General features: G+C 42.3%; 1 protein-coding gene across 2 annotated transcripts in view; it reads left to right on the forward strand.

The window, feature by feature from the left end:
* The window catches only part of SLC39A11 (solute carrier family 39 member 11), a 1,247,462-nt gene that overhangs the window by 276,188 nt on the left and 949,164 nt on the right, over positions 1–22,110 (forward strand). For both annotated transcript variants that reach the window (XM_053707119.1, XM_053707127.1), the window contains exon 4: positions 7,301–7,459. In XM_053707119.1, coding sequence (XP_053563094.1) covers positions 7,301–7,459 — 159 coding nt within the window. The remainder of the gene's footprint in view (positions 1–7,300; positions 7,460–22,110) is intronic.

Here is a 22,110-nt window from a genome sequence, read left to right on the forward strand (position 1 = left end):
ATGTTATGAAATGAACTTCTTTGGTATTGTCATCCATTCTGTTGCATTGTTTTGTATTCATCTCACCAAGTAATTAACATGTTTCTCAGCGGTTTTGGGCTCCTCAGAGCAACTGCAATCTCTAGGAGCCTCCTGTTGCTTGTTTTGTCCCACTGAAACTTGTCTTAAAAGAGCTGGATTCTGACTGGAAAAACCCTCCTAGGCTGTCGGACTCTTGGAACTCCAAGACGGCCACCTCACAACGGACACCCGCCTAACCCCTCTCAGACTGGCCTGGTTCCTGGACCTCCTGGTCAGCCACAGAACAGCAGGGCACCCACTAACTTTACCCCTGGTCGCTCCAGCGGCCCTTTATCCCAGAGCTCTGCTCTTTTGGGCACTGGTAGCCCCTAGGGAGGACAAGAGATGGGGGAATTACCGGAGGGGAGCTCCTTTGGGAACCGAGGGTTTTGGACACCTCTACCTCCATAACTTCAACGGACTGTATCTCTGATCCCCAGTAACAAATCCCCCAGGATCACCCCGAAACTGCCACCCCTGGGTCCTGGGATTCTGTGGGACTATGGCTGCTATGGAGGCGCCAGTCTGTCTGGAGGGGCGGGAATGGCGGGAAAATTGTGGGATTGTCCAGTGTCTTAACGATGAGCTTTGTGTACAAAAGGACTGTGTGTTTTCTTCTTAAATGGAAAGAGTCCCCAGCTACATTCATTACTTTTGGGAAATAAGAACCTGGCCACCAGGAGGAGGCAAAGACAACCCAACCAAAGGTTTAAATACTCCTCCCACTCCCCTCATCCCCAGTCATTCTTTGCCTTTCGTCCCAGGAGGATAGCTTATAAGTGTCAGAATTTTTAATTTTTGTTTTTTGTCTCTTATGGAGGGTAGTACTCTTCGGCATGGGACAGGAGTTTTAAGTAGTCCTGTCACTCTCTCAGTGAGGGCTTGAATGAAAGTTAGAGTCCGGAGATGCAGAGAGAGTCTTTCTGCGAAACCATCCCGACTTATATTAACAATTCCTCAAGCAATCGGCGTACACGTCTGGTTTCCCCTTTTACTCTTAGGGAGACCCAAGAGCAATTTGCATAAATTTTAAGGCCGAAACGATCGTCTGGGGTTGTTGTTTCTCTTGTTCAGAGAAGAATTGCCTGGTATTTCGGTGCTGGACTGTCATTTGTCTGGGTCAGTATGATATGCTACAGGATATTTTTTCTCTGTGAAGGGGCATAGTGTGCTAAAAGAGTATGCAGAGAAATAAACACAAGCGTGGCGCTTACCGGTCCTCCAGGGTGCGTGGTCTAATGATCTGAGCAGCGTTGCTTCAGCGTGCAAAGAATGTGATGTGAGTTCCGTTCCTCCCAGCAGCTGTGTGTATCTGATCCGGAAATAGTAGGGAAGTAGGGAGCCCAGCCGACACGCCTCTGTCGAGGGCGCAACAAATACAAATATGCAAACACGAATTTCGGCTTCAGGGCTACAACCTACTGTATCCAAATGATGAGGCTGGGTCAGTCCGATTTAGTAAAAAATAAATTTATTGTGTGCACTTTAAAAACAAAAAAGAGCCACAGCTCTACACACTGACAGTAAGGGGTATCAGTGTAGCACCAGCAGACATGTTTTGTGTGTCTCACACACACTTGTTCACTGTGTGTGCCGTCACTGATACTCCTATTTAAAGGAGCATTACACTTAATTAAAAACAGACAAGATTAGCCCCTTATTGTCACTCTAAGAGCTACTATGTACAGATGACAGTATGAAGGGAAATATCTGACATTGAAATAGGTAAACTTCTAACAAAATGTAGATGTTATTTTAAACCTAGATAGTGTACATTAAATAAAATAAAAATTTAGAAATTTATATTTAGCATGTAGTCATTTTATAATCATTTTGTAAAGGAATTGGTTAAAGGGAGGAGATATGGATGATATTAAATAAAGAGATTGACGTCACTCTCCTTATTAATACCTTGTGGACATCTGGTATTAAGTAAAAATATCCACTGAGCCTCTTTATAGTCTAGTCTTTGGATTCTGTCCCCACCCCTCTTGTGTGGTGGCACATGATCTATTGCCTGTATGGACATAAGGGCCGCATTACCTGAGTGTTCCATTTTAAAATGTCTGGCAACTGGGGTGAATATGTCTGGATTTTAAATGTCCTTGACATGCTCCTGTGCCCTATCCCTGACTAGTCGTTTAGTTTTCCCGACATATTGGATGTTGCACCCCCTACAGGTCAATAAATGACGTGAATGGATTTGCAATTAAGTTTATGTCTAATATTGTATGTACGATGTGTTACTGTGGATGTGAAATTTGTTCCTTCCACTACATGGCTACAGGTCTTACACATTTGTGCCCTGCATTTAAAGAAACCTAACCTTTGTGGGAGCCATGTGCGGGTACCTACATTTACCAAATCTGAGGGTGCTATTATATTACCAATAAGGAGAGAATTTGTTGAAATATAAACATAAAACTAAAAACAAACAAAGTTGCAATACACAAGCCTCTAAAAAGGAAAGCAAACTTGTATTCAGTACACCATATAGTCTTGAGTACCAGAAAATCTGTGATATTATCAAACAATGCTTACCAATCTTAGCCACAGATACTAATTTGGAACAAATAGCAACAGAAGGTTGCAGATATGTGGCAAGAAAAAGTAGAACTATTGGTAATATAATAGCACCCTCAGATTTGGTAAATGTAGGTACCCGCACATGGCTCCCACAAAGGTTAGGTTTCTTTAAATGCAGGGCACAAAGGTGTAAGACCTGTAGCCATGTAGTGGAAGGAACAAATTTCACATCCACAGTAGCAGATCGTACATACAATATTAGACATAAACTTAATTGCAAATCCAATCACGTCATTTATTTATTGACCTGTAGGGGGTGCAACATCCAATATGTCGGGAAAACTAAACGACTAGTCAGGGATAGGGCACAGGAGCATGTCAGGGACATTAAAAATCCAGACATATTCACCCCAGTTGCCAGACATTTTAAAATGGAACACTCAGGTAATGCGGCCCTTATGTCCATACAGGCAATAGATCATGTGCCACCACACAAGAGGGATGGGGACAGAATCCAAAGACTAGACTATAAAGAGGCTCAGTGGATATTTGTACTTAATACCAGATGTCCACAAGGTATTAATAAGGAGAGTGACGTCAATCTCTTTATTTAATCTCATAAATTCAACTATATGAAAGCCATATTTGCATTATTGTACATCAAATGCCTTAACAAATCTAGTTACCTAGGAGTAAGGTACAATATAAATTTCTAAAAAGGACATACATGCACCCATATCTCCTCCCTTTAAAGGGACAGTCTAGGTCAAAATAAACTTTCATGATTCAGATAGAGCATGTAATTTTAAACAATTTTCCAATTTACTTTTATCACCAATTTTGCTTTGTTCTCTTGGTATTCTTAGTTGAAAGCTTAACCTAAGAGGTTCATATGCTAATTTCTTAGACCTTGAAGCCCACCTCTTTCAGATTGCATTTTAACAGTTTTTCACCACTAGAGGGTGTTAGTTCACGTATTTCATATAGATAACACTGTGCTCGTGCACGAGAAGTTATCTGGGAGCAGGCACTGATTGGCTAGACTGCAAGTCTGTCAAAAGAACTGAAAAAAGGGGCAGTTTGCAGAGGCTTAGATACAAGATAATCACAGAGGTTAAAATTATATTATTATAACTGTGTTGGTTATGCAAAACTGGGAAATGGGTAATAAAGGGATTAGCTATCTTTTAAAACAATAAAAATTCTGGTGTAGACTGTCCCTTTAACCAATTCCTTTACAAAATGATTATAAAATGACTACATGCTAAATATAAATTTCTAAATTTTTATTTTATTTAATGTACACTATCTAGGTTTAAAATAACATCTACATTTTGTTACAAGTTTACCTATTTCAATGTCGGATATTTCCCTTCATACTGTCATCTGTACATAGTAGCTCTTAGAGTAATATGACAATAAGGGGTTAATCTTGTCTGTTTTTAATTAAGTGTAATGTTCCTTTAAATAGGAGTATCAGTGACGGCACACACTTAGCAGTGAACAAGTGTGTGTGAGACACACAAAACATGTCTGCTGGTGCTACACTGATACCCCTTACTGTCAGTGTGTAGAGCTGTGGCTCTTTTTTGTTTTTAAAGTGCACACAATAAATTTATTTTTTACTAAATCGGACTGACCCAGCGTCATCATTTGGATACAGTACGTTGTAGCCCTGAAGCCGAAATTCGTGTTTGCATAAAAGAGTATGCACCCTGATTGGCACCCTAAAATGAACAGGCACGGACGTTTTTCTAGCTTTTGTTCTGTCTCAGCTGAGTGCATCTCTCTCTCTTTTTATATTTATGCAAATTGCTCTTGGGTCTCCCTAAGAGTAAAAGGGGAAACCAGACTTGGAATCCTTGCACACATGCCCTTAGAGAGATGCGACTGCACCTCACTGACGAGGCGTCAGAAGGCCGAAACGATCGTCTGGGGTTGTTGTTTCTCTTGTTCAGAGAAGAATTGCCTGGTATTTCGGTGCTGGACTGTCATTGGGCAGGGTCAGACTGATATGCTACAGGATATTTTTTCTCTGTGAAGGGGCATAGTGTGCTAAAAGAGTATGCACCCTGAGTGGCACCCAAAAATGAACAGGCACGGAAGTTTTTCTAGCTTTTGTTCTGTCTCAGCTGAGTGCATCTCTCTCTCTTTTTATATTCTGGCGGCTTAGGTTGCCTGGAGCGTGCCCTCTGTTGGGGGCTGTTTTGTGCAGTCTGTTTCTTGATGACTGCTTCTTCCTCTTCCTTGCAGGTAGCTGGACAGCTAATGCACTGTGGCTACTCTGCACTGTAGCAAACCGAGGGTTGCAAGTTCGATCCCCGGCGTGGTCTACTCAGCCTTCTTCCTTTCAAGGTTGATAAGAGGAGCAGCGCCTTGAGTCCCTTAAGGGGGATTAGCCGCGCATTACAAGAACATTCATGTTTTAGTTCCCTCTGTGTTCTCAAACTTGGGGTTTCGCCTGGGTCTATTACACGCTCTTTCATGGTCGAACACTTGGGTATTCTATGGGCACGTGCTTGGAGGACTTTGCCTCTTTAGTTGCGTTCAATACTTTCAGGATGTTGAAGAGATGTTTTTTCGGTCTCCGTGCCCGGTATTATCCCGGGTTTTGCCTGGTATATGCGTGGCCTATTTCTCTGTCTGGGTTCATTTGGGTCTCTGACTTCTGGGCCCACTCTTGGAGGTCCTCCTTGGCCTTGTTCCCTTTGTTTTTTTTTTGCTGGTTCACCCTTCATTCGTGAGGGATGAGTGGTGGGGGACCGTCTGTTGGGTGATGGTGTCTTTTGGTGGACTGTTGGCTCAGTTGAGTCCGTTTTGCTGTCAGTGTCACTGGGGCTTTTTCTTTGAAAAAATGTTCTTGGCTTCAGACAAAGCGGGATTTTTTATAGGGTAGAGGTTCGGTGCCCTCAGTATGGGCCGCTTATTGTACCCTCCCGTCTTGGCATTCAGTGTCCTCTATAGCTTGGTTATTGTTTTCCCAAAAGTAATGCATGCAGCTGCGGACTCTTTCCATTTAAGAAAAAAACATAAATTATGCTTACCTGATAATTTCCTTTTCTTCTAATGGAAAGAGTCCACAGCTCTTCACCCGTCATTTTATGTGGGACGTCCTTATTATTCTTCTGGCACCTTTTCACCCTGATATTTCTTCTACTGTTCCTTTTCCTCTGCAGAATGACTGGGGGATGAGGGGAGTGGGAGGAGTATTTAAGCCTTTGGCTGGGTTGTCTTTGCCTCCACATGGTGGCCAGGTTCTTATTTCCCAAAAGTAATAAATGCAGCTGTGGACTCTTTCCATCAGAAGAAAAGGAAATTATCAGGTAAGCATAATTTATGTTTTTATAATAACGTCTGTCCCTGTTTCACCTGAATGCTAGTATATCTAGTTATTTGGGTGGGCTCCAGCTAATATCACTTTCCTGGACCACATAGCAGCCTGTTCCAGCTAGCCGGAGGCTGCCACCAGGTGGGACCTTGAATACTGGTGCTGTCGGGCATCAGGGGTGGCTACAGGCTGTGGTCACTTGCCAGCTACATAGCTGCAGTCGGCAGGGAGGAAGCAGGACCCATTTGGCGGAGATACTTAGTCGGGGTAGCCGGGTTGTCAGTCACAGTCACTTTTTACGTTGCTATAAAGTTCCAAGATGATCCCTTCACTTGGCACTCACAAGATAAAACTAGACAACTTGTGTATGTCTATTGTGGGCCACAACTCCCAACATGAACTACTACTTGGCTAAATCTCACTTCAATTTCCTAATATATCCAGTTCCGGAGCATCCCCCATCGGAAAAGAACACTTGGCCAGTGGCCCCCATATACTTTGAGTTTGATATCCCCGTACTAGAGGATGTTTAAGTTTTAAGTAGGGTATAAACCAAAGAATAGAATCTCTTGTATTTTGGATTTAATTTCTAGTTTTTATTTTGGTCTTTTTCAAAAGCTGTTAAATTATGAAAAAAGTTATACGTTTAAAAAAAATAAAAAAAAAAATGTTTAGAACATCAAAATCCTGTTTGCACCTGTTTTGATACCTTTACATCTGTTTCCTTCACAAGTTTGGAAATTAATTATGGATTTGATATGCTTTGATGGCAACGAACGCCTGTGCTATTAAATTATGGAAAAGTTCTGCTATTCCTTTGTATAAGGATATTATTACTAGAGTTAGTTTTTTGCCAGTTAGCTCCCAGTAGTGTAGGATAAGTATATATTCTTTTTCAACAATGAATACAAAGAAGACAAAGTAAATAACATAAGTAAATTTAAAAGTGTCTTAAAATGACATGCTCTGTCTGAACTATTCAAGGTTTGCATTTTCTATCACTTCGAAGGACAATTAATGGGACACGAAAGCTATTTTTTTCATTCAGCAAACCGAAAACTGTTTACATTTCCATGCATTATCTGATTAAATAAAAATGGTGGGTTACATGTTGCATAATCCGTAAATGCATAATAAAAGGACAATGAAATAACACTTGCTCTGAAATTTCCATCAATTTCTCTACTCCCTGTATCATGTGACAGTCATCAGCGAATTATAGACTCATATTTATATGCTGTGAACATAAAAAGAGTGTACAATTTGATAACTAAAGTAAATTGGAAAGTTTCTCTTAACATTGTACACTTTTATCTGAATCTCAAAAGGTTAATTTCTTGACTTGAGTGTCCCTTTAAGGGTCTAACCTCCCTTTTTCTCTTTCAGGTTATGCTGGCGGCTTCCTACTGGTCACTTCTTGCCCCTGCTATCGAGATGGCTGAGGCATCTGACAAATACGGCTCCTTTGCCTTCCTCCCAGCAGCCATTGGTTTTACAGTGGGAGCAGGATTTGTATATTTGGCTGACCAGCTGCTCCCGTTTTTGGTGAGTAACTTCCCTCGCGAACTGTTGTTAAACATTATTATTTATTTATTTTTGGTGGGGAGAAATGTATTAGCTGACACTGTACTATTGAAAATATATATATATAATTATAGAAGTTTAATTTTGACTTTATTCATCTTTTAAGGATTAATTGCTAACTGGCCAATAAGCAAAACTTCCTCTGATTTATTGGGGGACAGTGACATTCCTCACATAGTTTAAAACAGTTAAAAAAAAAAAAAAAACATTTTTCATTAACACAATCTTACAAAAAGCAAAAAATGCAAAATTTTAGATGTACTAAAGAAAATTAAAATATAAAATTAAAATATATATATATATTTTTAATTTTAAGGCTACACATGTGAAATATATATTGGAATGTTTAATCAATCACTATATTTTGTAAGTCAATTCAATATTGTATGCAGGGAAAAAATTGCTTTGCGAAAATTGTGCTCCTGTGCCACCTCAAATGAGGATATAGTTGGTGAGCCAATCAGGATTAGGCATACTTGTATATACTCAAATCACTGTCTGTATGCAAATCTTTAGCAGAATTGGCGTGTTCCATGGAAGCATCTTTGACTATTTGTTTAACCTTTTTAAATGCATTAAACACATAGCAAATCACTGAACATGTTTCAATTAAAAAGCTGTAAAATATAGTACATATTGTATTTTACACTAGAATATCCCTTTATGTATTCTTGACTGAAAAGGTTGATTTGTGTTTAACCATATTGTGCTCCTGAAATTTCCAAGCATTGCACGTTTCCCCTCAGAACACAGTATGTGAGACCTGACAGTAATCGTTAGAATTAATATTTTTATATGTGTTATCTATATTGAAACATGCTGGTATAACTGACAATCTGTTTTAATGTTTTATTCTATCTATGAGTCTTTGAATAATATGCAGTCTGATATTGGATTTACTTCCCAAATGCTATTACACTTAACTACCTATGCTGTCAAAAAATTCTAAAATATGTTTTATTGAAGCTGGAAAAAGATCAGGAGGGGTCATACAGCAGTTATCCTGCATTAATTATGCATCAGTTGGCTAAATCACGCTCTCATCATGTATTCTGCAAAGGTCAAATTCCAGCCCATCACACCAGCCATCAACACGCAGTTACCAGGCAGTGATCGCTGATAATTAGTGACCGGCTCAGCTGAAGCTCAGTGTTGACACAGGTCGAGGGCTGCGTGAGTTTTCGTTTAAGTGTTAGAGTTATTGCGAGCAGAGACGTGTTGCTATGTTACCTTTCAGGAGAGGTAGTGGTTCATTTTTGGTCATCAAGGGAGCAGGGTTAGGATTCATTTTGCACGACAAGTTAAATTACGATATCCACTTTATATGGTTTGAAAGGTAGTTTGAGAAATAAACTGCACTTTTAAGATACTTTAATTTACTTCTTTCATCATTTTCACTTTTTTTTTCTTTGCTATCCTTTATTGATAAACATACGTAGGTAGGCTTAGTAGCATCAATGCACTCCTGGAAACTAGCTGGTGATTGGTGTGTGTGTATATTCTTCTTCTTCTTCTTTATTTATAAAGCACCAAAACCGATTCCCAGCGCTGCCCATGGGTACAAAGATAAAAGTACAACGGAGAAACAATACAGTAAAAGACAGAATTTTACAGATAAATACAGGGGGAATTGAGGGCCCTATTCCCGTGGGAACTTACAATATAGATGGGTAGGAGGATGGGAAACAGGAGGTGGGGACTGCAAAGGTGTGTATGTATATATGTATGTACGCATTGATTAATTCATTGATATATTCTGCTCAGTAACTTTGAGAAAAACAAATGTACAATATTATTTACAATGTTTGATGTATTTTTGTATATACAGTATATATATATATATATAATCTCTTGTCATTGGCTCCTAGCTCCCAGTAGTGACTTTATATATTTAACCCCTTTTGCAGGGGTTAAACACATATAACATTTTATTATCTCACTGTTGCTTGCATATAACTCATTAGAGCATTTTCTTTTTACCCTTTTATATCCTTTTAATCAACCTATCTACAGCGTATGAGACCTGCGCAAACAATAAGTATATTAGATTGATGGCTACAGCTTATAAGTTAAAGGGACAGTGAATAATACAAATATATTCTGTCTGCTTGTAAAGTTTACTTAAAAAGGTTTTTTTTCTGCATTCTTTTTAAAAGTACATTGAGAGTCTAAACTGCCATCCTGCTGGGTGCATTTACATATTCCTCCAGCCCTCTCTCACTGTGTCAGACTTACAGCAGGTGGGCAGTACAGCTAATCAGATGCCCTACCGCCTGCTCCATAGACTCCCAGCACGACATTTCACTTAAACCACATGATTTGTATAGAGCATTATCTTATATCACCAAACTGTAAGCTTATTTGTACATTCATTACTGTATACCATTAAATTGTGAGCTCAGCTGTACAAGGGATCACACTATTCTATGAGACTGTATAGTCTTTAAACCACCATTGTATCACAAGTCCCATGAGCCACTGCTCCTAACTTTTTAATCTATTCTTCATAAGTCAACATAAAAATGTGTTCCCTGGTTCCCAGCATATTTGTCTGGCTTCTCAGTACGTGGGTGGCTCCTAAGTTTCAACCCTTACATTATACCACTTTATTATTAGGCAGTTACAGTATAAGTACCTTCCAGCAGCCATTAGACTGCAATCTCTTTGGGACAGGGTCTTGTGTTTTATCTTTAGATTGCATGCTTATTGGGTATATTTTATTTACACCACTCAGAATAATGTAAGCTTGGGATATTTCCTCCTCTGAGGCACTGTAGTTGTAAAGGACATTGGAGAAGGGGTGTAAGTATTCTGAGGGGGATGTGCTTTTGGAAGTGATAATGGGACATTATTTAGAGGAGAGTATAGGATCCTCAGGGGAAGCCACTAGTTGCCTAAAACTGGTTTTAATGGGGAGTTTGTATTGTTGGGTATTGTTGCTTCCTTGGTCACACCAACAATTACATAATGGTGAGGCCTCATTTTGGGGGGAATTTAAAGGGACAGTAAAGTCAAACTGAAACTCTTGTGATTCACATAGAGCGTGCTGTTTTAAACAACTCTCCAGTTTATGTCTGATCAAATTTCTTCTTTTGGTATCTTTTGTTAAAAAGCACGTTCGGGAGCAGCAATGCACTTCTGTGAACTGGCGAGCCAATGACAAGATGCATATATGTGCAGCTACCAATCACCAGCTAGCTCCCAGCAGTACATTGCTGCTACTAAACCTACCTAAGTATGTTCTTTTTTTTTAACTGTCTCTTTAAATGGATTGTCTAGAACATGACCTTTTAACCAGCTTTCTACTTTACTTCTATTATCCATTTTGCTTAGTTGCCTTGGAATGATTTGTAAAAGAGTAACCCTAGGTGAGCTGCACGTGCCTTTAGCCCTCTGGCAGTAATGTTTTTTATAGCAAGGTTATGTAGTTGCAGATACTGCTGCCATAGACTGCTAAAGACATATGCGTGCTTCTAAGATCCCGTCTGTCTAACCTTGGTTTAGTCTTCTACAAAGTATACCAGGAAAACAAAATTGAAAATAGAAGTAAATTGGAAATGTTTAGTGTGTTGTTGTATTTAGGAACAGTTCAAAACTACCCAGCACTTAACTGAAAGACATTGGAGCATTAAATAAATAACGTATGACTTGACAAATCCAGGGTTTCATATCACGTGAACCCTGACATTGCCTCCCATTTGTTTAACACTGTAATGCCAAGTGTGATTTGTAAAGGGTACTTCCTGCTCAGAGTCTGCCATACTGTATACACGCTTATTCACTCCATGTGTGTTGTCAACAATCTAATCGCGTTAGAAGTGTGTTATACAGATTGACTAAACCCACTGATTGCCTAGGTCATTGGTTTTCAAAGTGTGAGGCGGTCCTCCCTGATGGGGGGGGGGGGGGGGGCGCGAGAGCATATAAGGGGAGGCGCGGGATCACTGAAACTTCACACTATCCTATGGAAACCACAAGCAGCAGCTAACTGGCAAAACATAGAACAGGTTTTGAGAGATTATAATGTCACTTGTCATTTTGTGGTGGAATAAGGGAAAGGACAGTATGTAGGTGGAAGAGAGGCACTGAGCTCAAAATTGCTCAGAGACTGCATTGCATTTTTTGTCTTGATCAGTAACTTGCATTTTTACACAGGAATAAGTGAAGCACTCTTTTTGGATGAGCAGAATCAGCTCTTGAGAGCTGAATATGAACCCTGGATCTGATGTAAATTCCGCAAATGAAAACTAAAAATAAATATTACAAATTTCTATTATTGTAAGTTTCCATCTAAAATGAGGCGAGTCCATGGCTTCATTCATTACATGTGGGAAATACAGAACCTGGCCACCAGGAGGAGGCAAAGACACCCAGCCAAAGGCTTAAATACCTCCCCCACTCCCCTCATCCCCCAGTCATTCTTTGCCTTTCGTCACAGGAGGATGGCAGAAAAGTGTCGGAAGATTTCGGAGTAGTCTCTTATGGAGGGTAGTACTCTTCGGAATGGGACTGGAGTTTTAAGTAGTCTTGTCAGCCTCTCAGCGAGAGCATTGACGAATGTTAGGGTCTGGAGATGCAGGGAGAGTCTTTCTGCTAAACCATCCAGATTCGTATTAACAGCTCCTTAAGCAATCAGTGTTGACGAGTTTCACTGCCTGCTTTCTTCACTCAAGTCCATGTCAGGAGTGATGCTACACACTGTCAAACTTAAGAGGCCGTGTTCCTGTTCCACGGCATTGATTCTGGTAAGATTGTTTCATTTTTTATATCTGTAATGATAACTCAAGAAGACAGGGTCATAGTGTGGCTCATTTATCTGTATAGAATCAAGGGTTAATATCTCCGGAAGGTGATTATTGAACAGGGCGGATGTATACATGATTGTTTTTATTGTGTTTTTTGCTGCAACATGTGTGAGATGTGGCTCTGGCAATGTGTGAATGGTCAGATTCTTCCTTCATTTAGATTACTGCGCAGCCTGTTTAGTTTGGTGTGCTTGTTTACAGCTGGGGCAGTCCTGCATGGCACTCCATGTGACCGGGTGTGGCCTCATTCTCTTCCTTTCCTGACCGTCGGTTGCAGGAGACGGTTTCTCTGTAGGCCTGGGTCATAGGAGGTGGTGAGTGCCCTGGCCATTGGAAGTATAAAGGTGCCATTTACTGTTTTTCTCTAGTCCTTATTAAAGCGCAAGATATGGAGGACTCTGATATGTTAGAGGGTACTCCCTCTTTACCTAAGTCTAATGCCTGTGTTTATTGTGAGGAGGTTTAGGTATACCTGCCTGCTCAACTATGTTCCACATGCCTCGATAAAATAGTGATATCTAAAGGAAATAAGATGTTTAGTACCATTAAGCCGTCCACCTCTGAGGGCTCTCCGTCCTGTGAGGTGCGTTCCCTACATTCATCTCCGATTACACATGCAGATCCCCAGTGCACTTCTAATCTTCCTGCGGGAGGGGCCACGTTGCCGCACGATTTTGCTGAGCAGTTGCAAATGGCGGTTTCTGCAGTCATTAGTGCTTTACCTCTCCCGGCCAAGCGCAAGCGAAAGGTTAAACATTGCTATCCTTCCCAGGGGGTCATCTACTCCATTAGATGTATCTGAGACTAGATTATCCACGGATGCCGAGGATTCCGATACTTCGGAGGACTCTCTCTCTGGGTCGGAATCTGGGGCCTCTAAACTTCTGGCTGCGGAGGAACCAGACAGGTTTAGGATGGAGAACTTACGCTTTTTGTTAGAAGAGGTGGAACCTTCTATTCCTAAGCTTGATAAAGTTTATGAGGACAGGGTAGTGCCCCAGACTTTCCCGGTTCCTGTTAAGTGGCGAATATTATTAAGAATGAATGGAAGAGACTTGGTTCATCTTTATCCCCTTCTTTTTCGTTTAAAAAATTGTTCCCGGTTCCAGATTCTCAGCTAGAATTGTGGGGATCTGTCCCTAAAGTGGATGGAGCTATCTCCACACTCGCTAAACACACCACTATCCCCCTTGAGGATAGTTTGTCGTTTTAGAAACCGATGGATAAGAAATTAGAGACCCTGTTAAGATAAATGTTTCAGGGGTTCGTTTTTCAACCGGCAGCCATGGTTGCTGCACTTGCGGGAGCCGCTACCTATTGGTGCGACTCTCTGTCAGAAATGATCGAGGTGGAGACTCTCCTTGATGAGATACATGAAAGAATTAAGGCCCTGAGGGTAGCTTATTTGTTTATTTGTAATGCTAATGTGCAGAATATTCACTAGAATGCCAAGACATCAGGCTTTTCTGTTCTGGCCCGGAGGGCCCTGTGGTTGAAATCATGGTCTGCTGACATGACGTCCAAATCTAGATTGCTTTCCCTTCCATTTAAAGGAAAGATTATTTTTGGTCCAGGTCTGGGCTCGATTATATCCACGGTCACAGAGGGCAAGGGTGCCTTTCTACCACAGGATAAGAAGAATAAACCTAATTCTAGTCCTAATTTTCGCCCCTTTCGCTCGGACAAGTCCCAACAACAGCAACCTGCAGCGAAGCCTGAGCAGTCCAAGGGATCTTGTAAACCCTCTCAGTTTTGGAATAAAGTCAAGCAGAGCAAGAAGCCCGCTGAGACAAAATCGGCATGAAGGGGCGGCCCCCGAGCCGTCTCTGGATCTCAAAGGGGGCAGACTCTCTCTTTTTTCACCGAGTTTTGGTTGAGAGACGTACAGGATCCTTGGGTTCTGGAAGTTGTTACTCAGGGTTACAGGATAGGTTTCAAAACTCATCCTCCCAGGGGCAGATTCCTCTTGTCAAATCTCTCATCAAATCCAGAGAAACTGTTTGCCTTTCTAGAGTGTGTGAGGGATCACTTCTCTCTAGGAGTAATTGTACCGGTACCTCTAGCAGAAACGGGTCTAGGTTACTATTCAAACCTTTTAGTGGTACCAAAGAAGGAGGGCACGTTTCACCCAATTCTAGACCTAAAGTGCTTAAACAAGTTTCTGTCAGTTCCATCGTTCAAAATGGAGATAAGGTCTATATTGCCCCTAGTTCAAGAGGGTCAGTTTATGACTAAGATAGACTTGAAGGACGCTTACCTTCATGTGCCAAATCACAAGGATCACTTCAGGTTCTTAAGGTTCACCTTTCTGGATCAGGGATAGCAGTGGCTCCTTATCTGGACGACATTCTGGTTCAGGCTTTGTCCTGCCAGCTGGCAGAGGACCATTTGAGTGCTCTTCTCCTTCTTCTGCAATCTCATGGATGGAAGGTAAACTCAGGAAATGGTTCTCTGGTTCCCAGTACCAGAGTAGAGTTCCTGGGCACGATAATAGACTCCATTGCCATGAAGATATTCCTAACAGACAAGAGACGTTGCAAGATTGTCACCAGCTGTCTTGCCCTTCAATCCTCCTCAAGGCCATCAGTGGTCAAGTGCATGGAGGTGATTGGGCTCATGGTATCTACTATAGATGTCATTCTATTCGCCAGATTCCATCTCCGGCCTCTTCAGCTGTGCATGCTGAGGCAGTGGAATGGTGATCATTCGGACCTGTCCCAACTGATCTCTCTGGACAACGGGTCGAGGGAGTCTCTCTCTTGGTGGCTCCGTCCATACTGGCTATCCCAGGGGACATCCTTCCTCAGACCATCTTGGGAGATTGTGACTACAGATGCGAGTCTCTCAGGGTGGGGAGCAGTTTGGGGTGCCAGGAATGCACAGGGCAGGTGGAATTGGAAGGAGTCTCTTCTCCCAATCAACATCCTGGAACTTCGGGCAATCTTCAGTGCTCTGGAGGCTTGGCGTCTCCTGGGTTCAACCAAGTTAATCAGATTCCAGTTGGACAACATTAAATCTGGGGCTTACATCAACCACCAGGGGAAAGAGAAGCTCCCTAGCCATGAGGGAAGTATCTCGGATTCTGGAGTAGGCGGAGGCCCACGAATGCTCGCTATCATCGATCCACATCCCGGGTGTGGGTAACTGGGAAGCGGACTTTCTCAGCAGACAATCTTTTCATCCGGGGGAATGGTCTCTTCACCCCGAAGTCTTTGCGGAGATTTGCAACAGTTGGGGGGCTACAGAGATAGATCTCATGGCGTCGAGACTCAACTTCAAGCTTCCCAGATAAGTGTTGCGGTCCATGGATCCCCAGGCAGAACTGATAGATCCGGATTCAACCTAGTGTACATGTTTCCACCGTTACCACTTCTACCTCGTGTAGTGGCACGAATCAAACAGGAGCAAGCGTCAACTATTCTGATTGCTCCGTTGTGGCCAAGGAGGACGTGGTTTGCGGATCTAGTGGGGATGTCATCCTCCCCTCCATGGAGGTTGCCCTGTCACATAGATCTGCTGGTACAGGGTCCCTTTGTGCATCAGAATCTAGATTCTATGAGGCTGACTGCGTGGAGCTGGAACGCTTAGTCTTAGCCAGAAGAGGATTTTCTGAGAGGGTGATTGATACTCTCATTCAAGCCAGAAAGCCGGTCACCCGTCGCATCTATCATAAGGTGTGGAGGACCTACTTACTCTGGTGTGAATCTTATGGATATTCCTGGCATAAGGTCAGGGTATCCAGAATTCTTTCTTTCCTCCAGGACGGTCAGGGGACAGATTTCGGCTCTATCGGTGCTGTTACACAAAAAGCTTGCTGAGCTTCCTAATATTCAGTCTTTTGTTCAGGCTCTGTCTAGGATCAGGCCTGTGTTTAGACATTCTGCTCCTCCTTGGAGTTTGAATTTGGTTTTGAAGGTTTTGCAGGGTCCCCCGCTCGAGCCTATGCATTCCCTTGACATTAAGACTCTGTCTTGGAAGGTTCTTTTTCTGCTGGCCATTGCTTCGGCACGCACAGTCTCTGAATTAGCGGCCTTGCAATGTGAGCCTCCTTACCTTCTTTGTGTCCTAAACCTTCTTCTTCGAAGGAACGGTTACTTCATAACTTGGATGTGGTTCGAGCCTTCAAATTCTATCTTCAGGCTACGAAGAATTTCAGAGAAACTTCAGCTTTGTCTGTTGTCTATTTGGGGAAATGCAAGGGGCAGAAGGCTTCTTCTACTTCCCTATCCTTTTGGCTGAGGAGCATGATTCATTTGGCTTATAAAACAGCGGGACATAAGCCTCCTCAGAGGATTACGGCTCACTCAACTAGAGCTGTGGCTTCTTCTTGGGCCTTTAAGAATGAGGCCTCTATTAAGCAGATTTGTAAGGCAGCTACCTGGTCCTCCTTACATACTTTTATACTTTTACAAAGTTTTACAAATTGAACGTTTTTGCTTCGGCTGACGCAGTTTTTGGGAGAAAGGTTTTGCAGGCTGTGGTACCCTCAGAATAGGATCCGCCTCCTTTTTATCCTCCGTTTTTCATTCAGTGTCCTAGAGCTTGGGTATTTGTTAACCACAAGTAATGAATGAAGCCGTGGACTCTCCTTGTATAAGATGGAAAACATAAATTATGCTTACCTGATAATTTAATTTCCATCGTTACGAGGAGAGTCCAAGGCTCCCGCCCGGTTCTCTATTGGGCAGACCTAAATATCTTTTGTTTTTTCTTCTGGCTCCTTTTATACTCTGATATTTCTCTTACTGTTCCTTGTTCCCTTGGCAGAATGACTGGGGGATGATGGTACTCACAATATTGATAGCATCTCCCTTGATGCTATAGGAGCAGTATGGGATCAATACAGTCACCCAGATGAAGCCTGATGAAACAGCCATTGGCTGAGAAACGCGTTGCCTGTAATTTTAATATTTTAAATAAAGCCATTTATATCTTTGAACACTTGCTGCCTTTTTCCTGGGACCTGTCCCTTTTGTTGAGGAATTATCTGTTTTTTTTCCTGACTGCTGCTGGACCTTTGGATCACTGCCTTTTCCTGAGTGCCTTGCCACAAGTCTGTTGGATGACTGTATTGATCCCATCCTGCTCCTATAGCATCAAGGGAGATGCTATCAATATTGTGAGTACCATTCCTATTACTTGACTCCCAGTCACCTCTATACCAACAATACTAGGCCATATAGGCACCCTGTGTCCCTTTTCCTGTTTTTATACAGATACTACATCCTGTGCGGGAAGTTGGTTTTCTGGGTGACCGAATAGATCCCAGACTGCCTCTATAGCACTGATTGAGGTGCTCTCATAAATGTGAGTTCATCTCTTACCTATTTATCTACAAGTTTTGGACCAAACAATATTGGGCCATTTGGCGCATCTGTCTCTTCTTGTCTCTTTATCTTGGTGTTTGGTCTTTCTGTCCATTCTCTGTATCGAATCATGTCCACCCGACCATTGTTAAATGCCGACAGCATTCACTGTTGGCATTTAACATTGCCCAAGCAATTCTGGTGAAATGCTTGTGCAATGCCGCCCCTGCACATTCGTGGCCAGTGGGTGTCAATCATCCCAACTGCATCGGGATGATTGCAGACTGTCACCTCAGAGGAGGTGGAGAAGTTAAGGATCAGCGGTTGTAACTTTGGGGGTAGATTGCAGCATCCGCTACTTAATAAATCTACACCTCTGTCTCTTCTCTCTCTGTCTCTTCTCTCTCTCTGTCTCTTCTCTCTCCCTGTCTCTTCTCTCTCCCTGTCTCTCTCTCTTCTCTCTCCCTGTCTCTCTCTCTCTCCTCTCTCTCTGTATCTCTCTCTCTCTCCGCTCTCTCCTCTCTCTTTCTTTATGTCCTCTCTCTCCTCTCGCTCTCTCTTTCTCCTCTCTCTCCTCTCTTTGTCTCTCTCTCTCTCTCTCTCTCTCTCTCTCTCTCTCTCTCTCTCCTCTCTGTCTGTCCTCTCACTTTCTTTTCTCTTTCTCCTCTCTTCTATCTCTCCTATATTTCTCTATCTTCCCTTTCTCTCTGTCTCCTCTCTCTGTCTCTTCTCTCTCTTTCTTTCTCTCTCTCTCTCTCTCTCTCTCTCTCTCTAACTCTCTCTCTCTCTCTCTCTCCTCTCACTCTCTAGACTTATCTGTTTCCTTCTATAATTTTAGGAAGAAGAGACTCCTGCATTACAGCAAACAAAGGGACAGTCTACACGTTAGTCATTTTAAAGTCTTACCTTAGATTAAGCTGCAAATAGCCTCCTGTGCCCCTTTCTATATCTTGTTTTGATCATGCACTGATGATATCATGATCTGGGCTGCATATGGCATCCAATCACAAAAGGCTCACTAGTTGGATTCAACAGACTGTCAATGCTATTCAGCAGAGTGTATCGATGCGGCCCAGATCGTTATGTCATCAGTGGGAGGAACTTGCCAGCCATTTCAAAGTGGCCAGAAACAGTATTCATTTTAAAATAAAAATTTTACTGTTCCTGCTGCATGATATAGAAAGGTGTGCAGGAGGCTATTTGCAGCTTAATCTAAGGTATAGACTGTCCCTTCAAATATTTAATGTGAGCCCCACCGTGTAATGTTCCCCAAAACAGTTTCTCATTATGTTCATTAATTTCTTGCTGTCAGTTCCTCTTGTCAGCACTCTCTCCTTATGTATGTTCCACCATTCCTCCTCTTATAAAATATGAGGAAAAAATGGAAAAACACACACTTTTTCTAAATTTGACCCCCAAAATCTGTTACACATCTACAACCACCAAAAAACACCCATGCTAAATAGTTTCTAAATTTTGTCCTGAGTTTAGAAATACCCAATGTTTACATGTTCTTTGCTTTTTTTGCGTTATAGGGCAATAAATACAAGAAGCACTTTGCTATTTCCAAACCACTTTTTTTCAGAATTAGCAATAGTTACATTGGGACACTGATATCTTTCAGGAATCCCTGAATATCCCTTGACATGTATATATATATTTTTAGAAGACATCCCAAAGTATTGATCTAGGCCTATTTTGTTATATTTCATGCCACCATTTCACCGCCAAATGCGATCAAATAAAAAAAAAAAATCACAAATTTTTTCACAAACTTTAGGTTTCTCACTGAAATTATTTACTAACAACTTGTGCAATAATGGCATAAATGGTTGTAAATGCTTCTCTGGGATCCCCTTTGTTCAGAAATAGCAGACATATATGGCTTTGGCTTTGCTTTTTGCTAATTAGAAGGTCGCTAAATGCTGCTGCGCATCACACGTGTATTATGTCTAGCAGTGAAGGTGTTAATTAGGTAGCTTGCAGGGTTAATTTTAGCTTTAGTGTAGAGATCAGCCTCCCACCTGACACATCTCACCCACTGATCCCTCTCAAACAGCTCCCTTCCCTCCCCCACCCCACAATTATCCCCACCATCTTAAGTACTGGCAGAAAGTCTGCCAGTACTAAAATAAAAGGTATCTTTGAGATTTTTTTAAATTTAGGATATTTACATATGCTGCTGTGTAGGATCCCCCTTAGCCCCAACCTCCCTGACCCCCCCAGCAGCTCTCTAACCCTCCCCCTCTGCCTTAACTAACCTGACTAATCATTCTTTTCAACTTGCCCCCCCCCCCCACTTTTTACTAAAAATGTACTGTAGTGTAGCGATTCCCATCCGCTCCCTCCCCGTGCACGCGTGCGCGTCCCAGGCTACCCCTGCTCACGATCCCGCCCCCCTCCACATAACAGGGACAATCGATGGCCGACACGTTGGCTCCCACCCACCAACAATACCGGCCATCTATGTCGGGTGCAGAGAGGGCCACAGAGTGGCTCTCTCTGCATTGGATGGCCAAGGAGTGTTATTGCAGGATACCTCGATATCGAGGCATCACTGCAATAACCGGAAACCGGTTAAGGGTATTTTTTTTTTGGGACGTACCGTGTACGCCGTCGGTCATTAACCCCTTAAGGACCAAGGACGTACGCCACACGTCCTCAAAAAAAATACACTTAATGACCGAGGACGTGTGGCGTACGTCCTTGGTCTGGAAAGCAGCTGGAAGCGATCCTGCTCGCTTCCAGCTGCTTTGCGGTTATTGCAGTGATGCCTCGATATGGAGGCATCCTGCAATAACCCCCCTTGGCCACCCGATGCAGAGAGAGCCACTCTGTGGCCCTCTCTGCACCGGACATCGGTGGCCGGTATCGTTGGTGGGTGGGAGCAAGTCTGGGAGGCGGGTGGGCGGCCATCGATGTGCCCAGTGGAGTGGAGGGGGGCGGGATCGGGGGCGGGAGGGGCGGCAGCGCGCACGGGGGGCGGAGGGTGGGCGCGTGCACGGGGCGGGAGCGGGAGGGAACCGCTACACTACAGAAAAATAAAGTTTAAAAAGTACAAACAAATAACTTTTTGAAAGCTGTAAATAAACAGCTAAGAGATGTGGAAGGGGTGGGGGGTTGATCTTGGGGGGGGGGGGAAACTACACTGCAGAAAAGGTTTTTTTTTTTTTTTAAAAAAGGCACATTTTTTCACTAAACTGGGTACTGGCAGACAGCTGCCAGTACCCAAGATGGCGCCCATTAAGGCAGAGGGGGAGGGTTAGAGAGCTCTTTGGTGGGGGATCAGTAAGGCTGGGGGCTAAGGGGGGATCCTACACAGCAGCATATGTAAATATGCTAAAAAAAACACACAAAAAAAGCCCAAATATAGCTTTTATTTTAGTACTGGCAGAGTTTCTGCCAGTACTTAAGATGGCGGAGACAATTGGGGGGTGGGGGAGGGAAGAGAGCTGTTTGGGAGGGATCAGGGGGTCTCATGTTTCAGGTGGGAGGCTGAGCTCTACACTAAAGCTAAAATTAACCCTGCAAGCTCCCTACAAGCTACATAATTAACCCCTTCACTGCTAGCCATAATACACGTGTGAAATGCAGCGGCATTTGGCGGCCTTCTAATTACCAAAAAGCAACGCCAAAGCCATATATGTCTGCTATTTCTGAACAAAGGGGATCCCAGAGAAGCATTTACAACCATTTGTGCCATAATTGCACAAGCTGTTTGTAAATGATTTCAGTGAGAAACCTAAAATTGTGAAAAATTTAACGTTTTTTTTAATTTGATCGCATTTGGCGGTGAAATGGTGGCATGAAATATACCAAAATGGGCCTAGATCAATACTTGGGGTTGTCTACTACACTACACTAAAGCTAAAATTAACCCTAGAAGCTCCCTACATGCTCCATAATTAACCCCTTCACTGCTGGGCATAATACACGTGTAGTGCGCAGTGGCATTTAGCAGCCTTCTAATTACTAAAAAGCAACGCCAAAGCCATATATGTCTGCTATTTCTGAACAAAGGGGATCCCAGAGAAGAATTTACAACCATTTAAGCCATAATTGCACAAGCTGTTTGTAAATAATTTCAGTGAGAAACCAAAAGTTTGTGAAAAAATTTGTAAAAAAGTGAACGATTTTTTGTATTTAATCGCATTTGGCGGTGAAATGGTGGCATGAAATATACCAAAATGGGCCTAGATCAATACTTTGGGATGTCTACTAAAAAAAAATATATACATGTCAATGGATATTCAGAGATTCCTGAAAGATATTAGTGTTCTAATGTAACTAGCGCTAATTTTGAAAAATAATGGTTTGGAAATAGCAAAGTGCTACTTGTATTTATGGCCCTATAACTTACAAAAAAAGCAAAGAAGATGTAAACATTGGGTATTTCTAAACTCAGGACAAAATTTAGAAACTATTTAGCACGGGTGTTTTTTGGTGGTTGTAGATGTGTAACAGATTTTGGGGGTGAAAGTTAGAAAAAGTGTGTTTTTTT

Source organism: Bombina bombina, chromosome 1 (genome assembly GCF_027579735.1).
Source record: "Bombina bombina isolate aBomBom1 chromosome 1, aBomBom1.pri, whole genome shotgun sequence".
Classification (NCBI taxonomy): domain Eukaryota; kingdom Metazoa; phylum Chordata; class Amphibia; order Anura; family Bombinatoridae; genus Bombina; species Bombina bombina.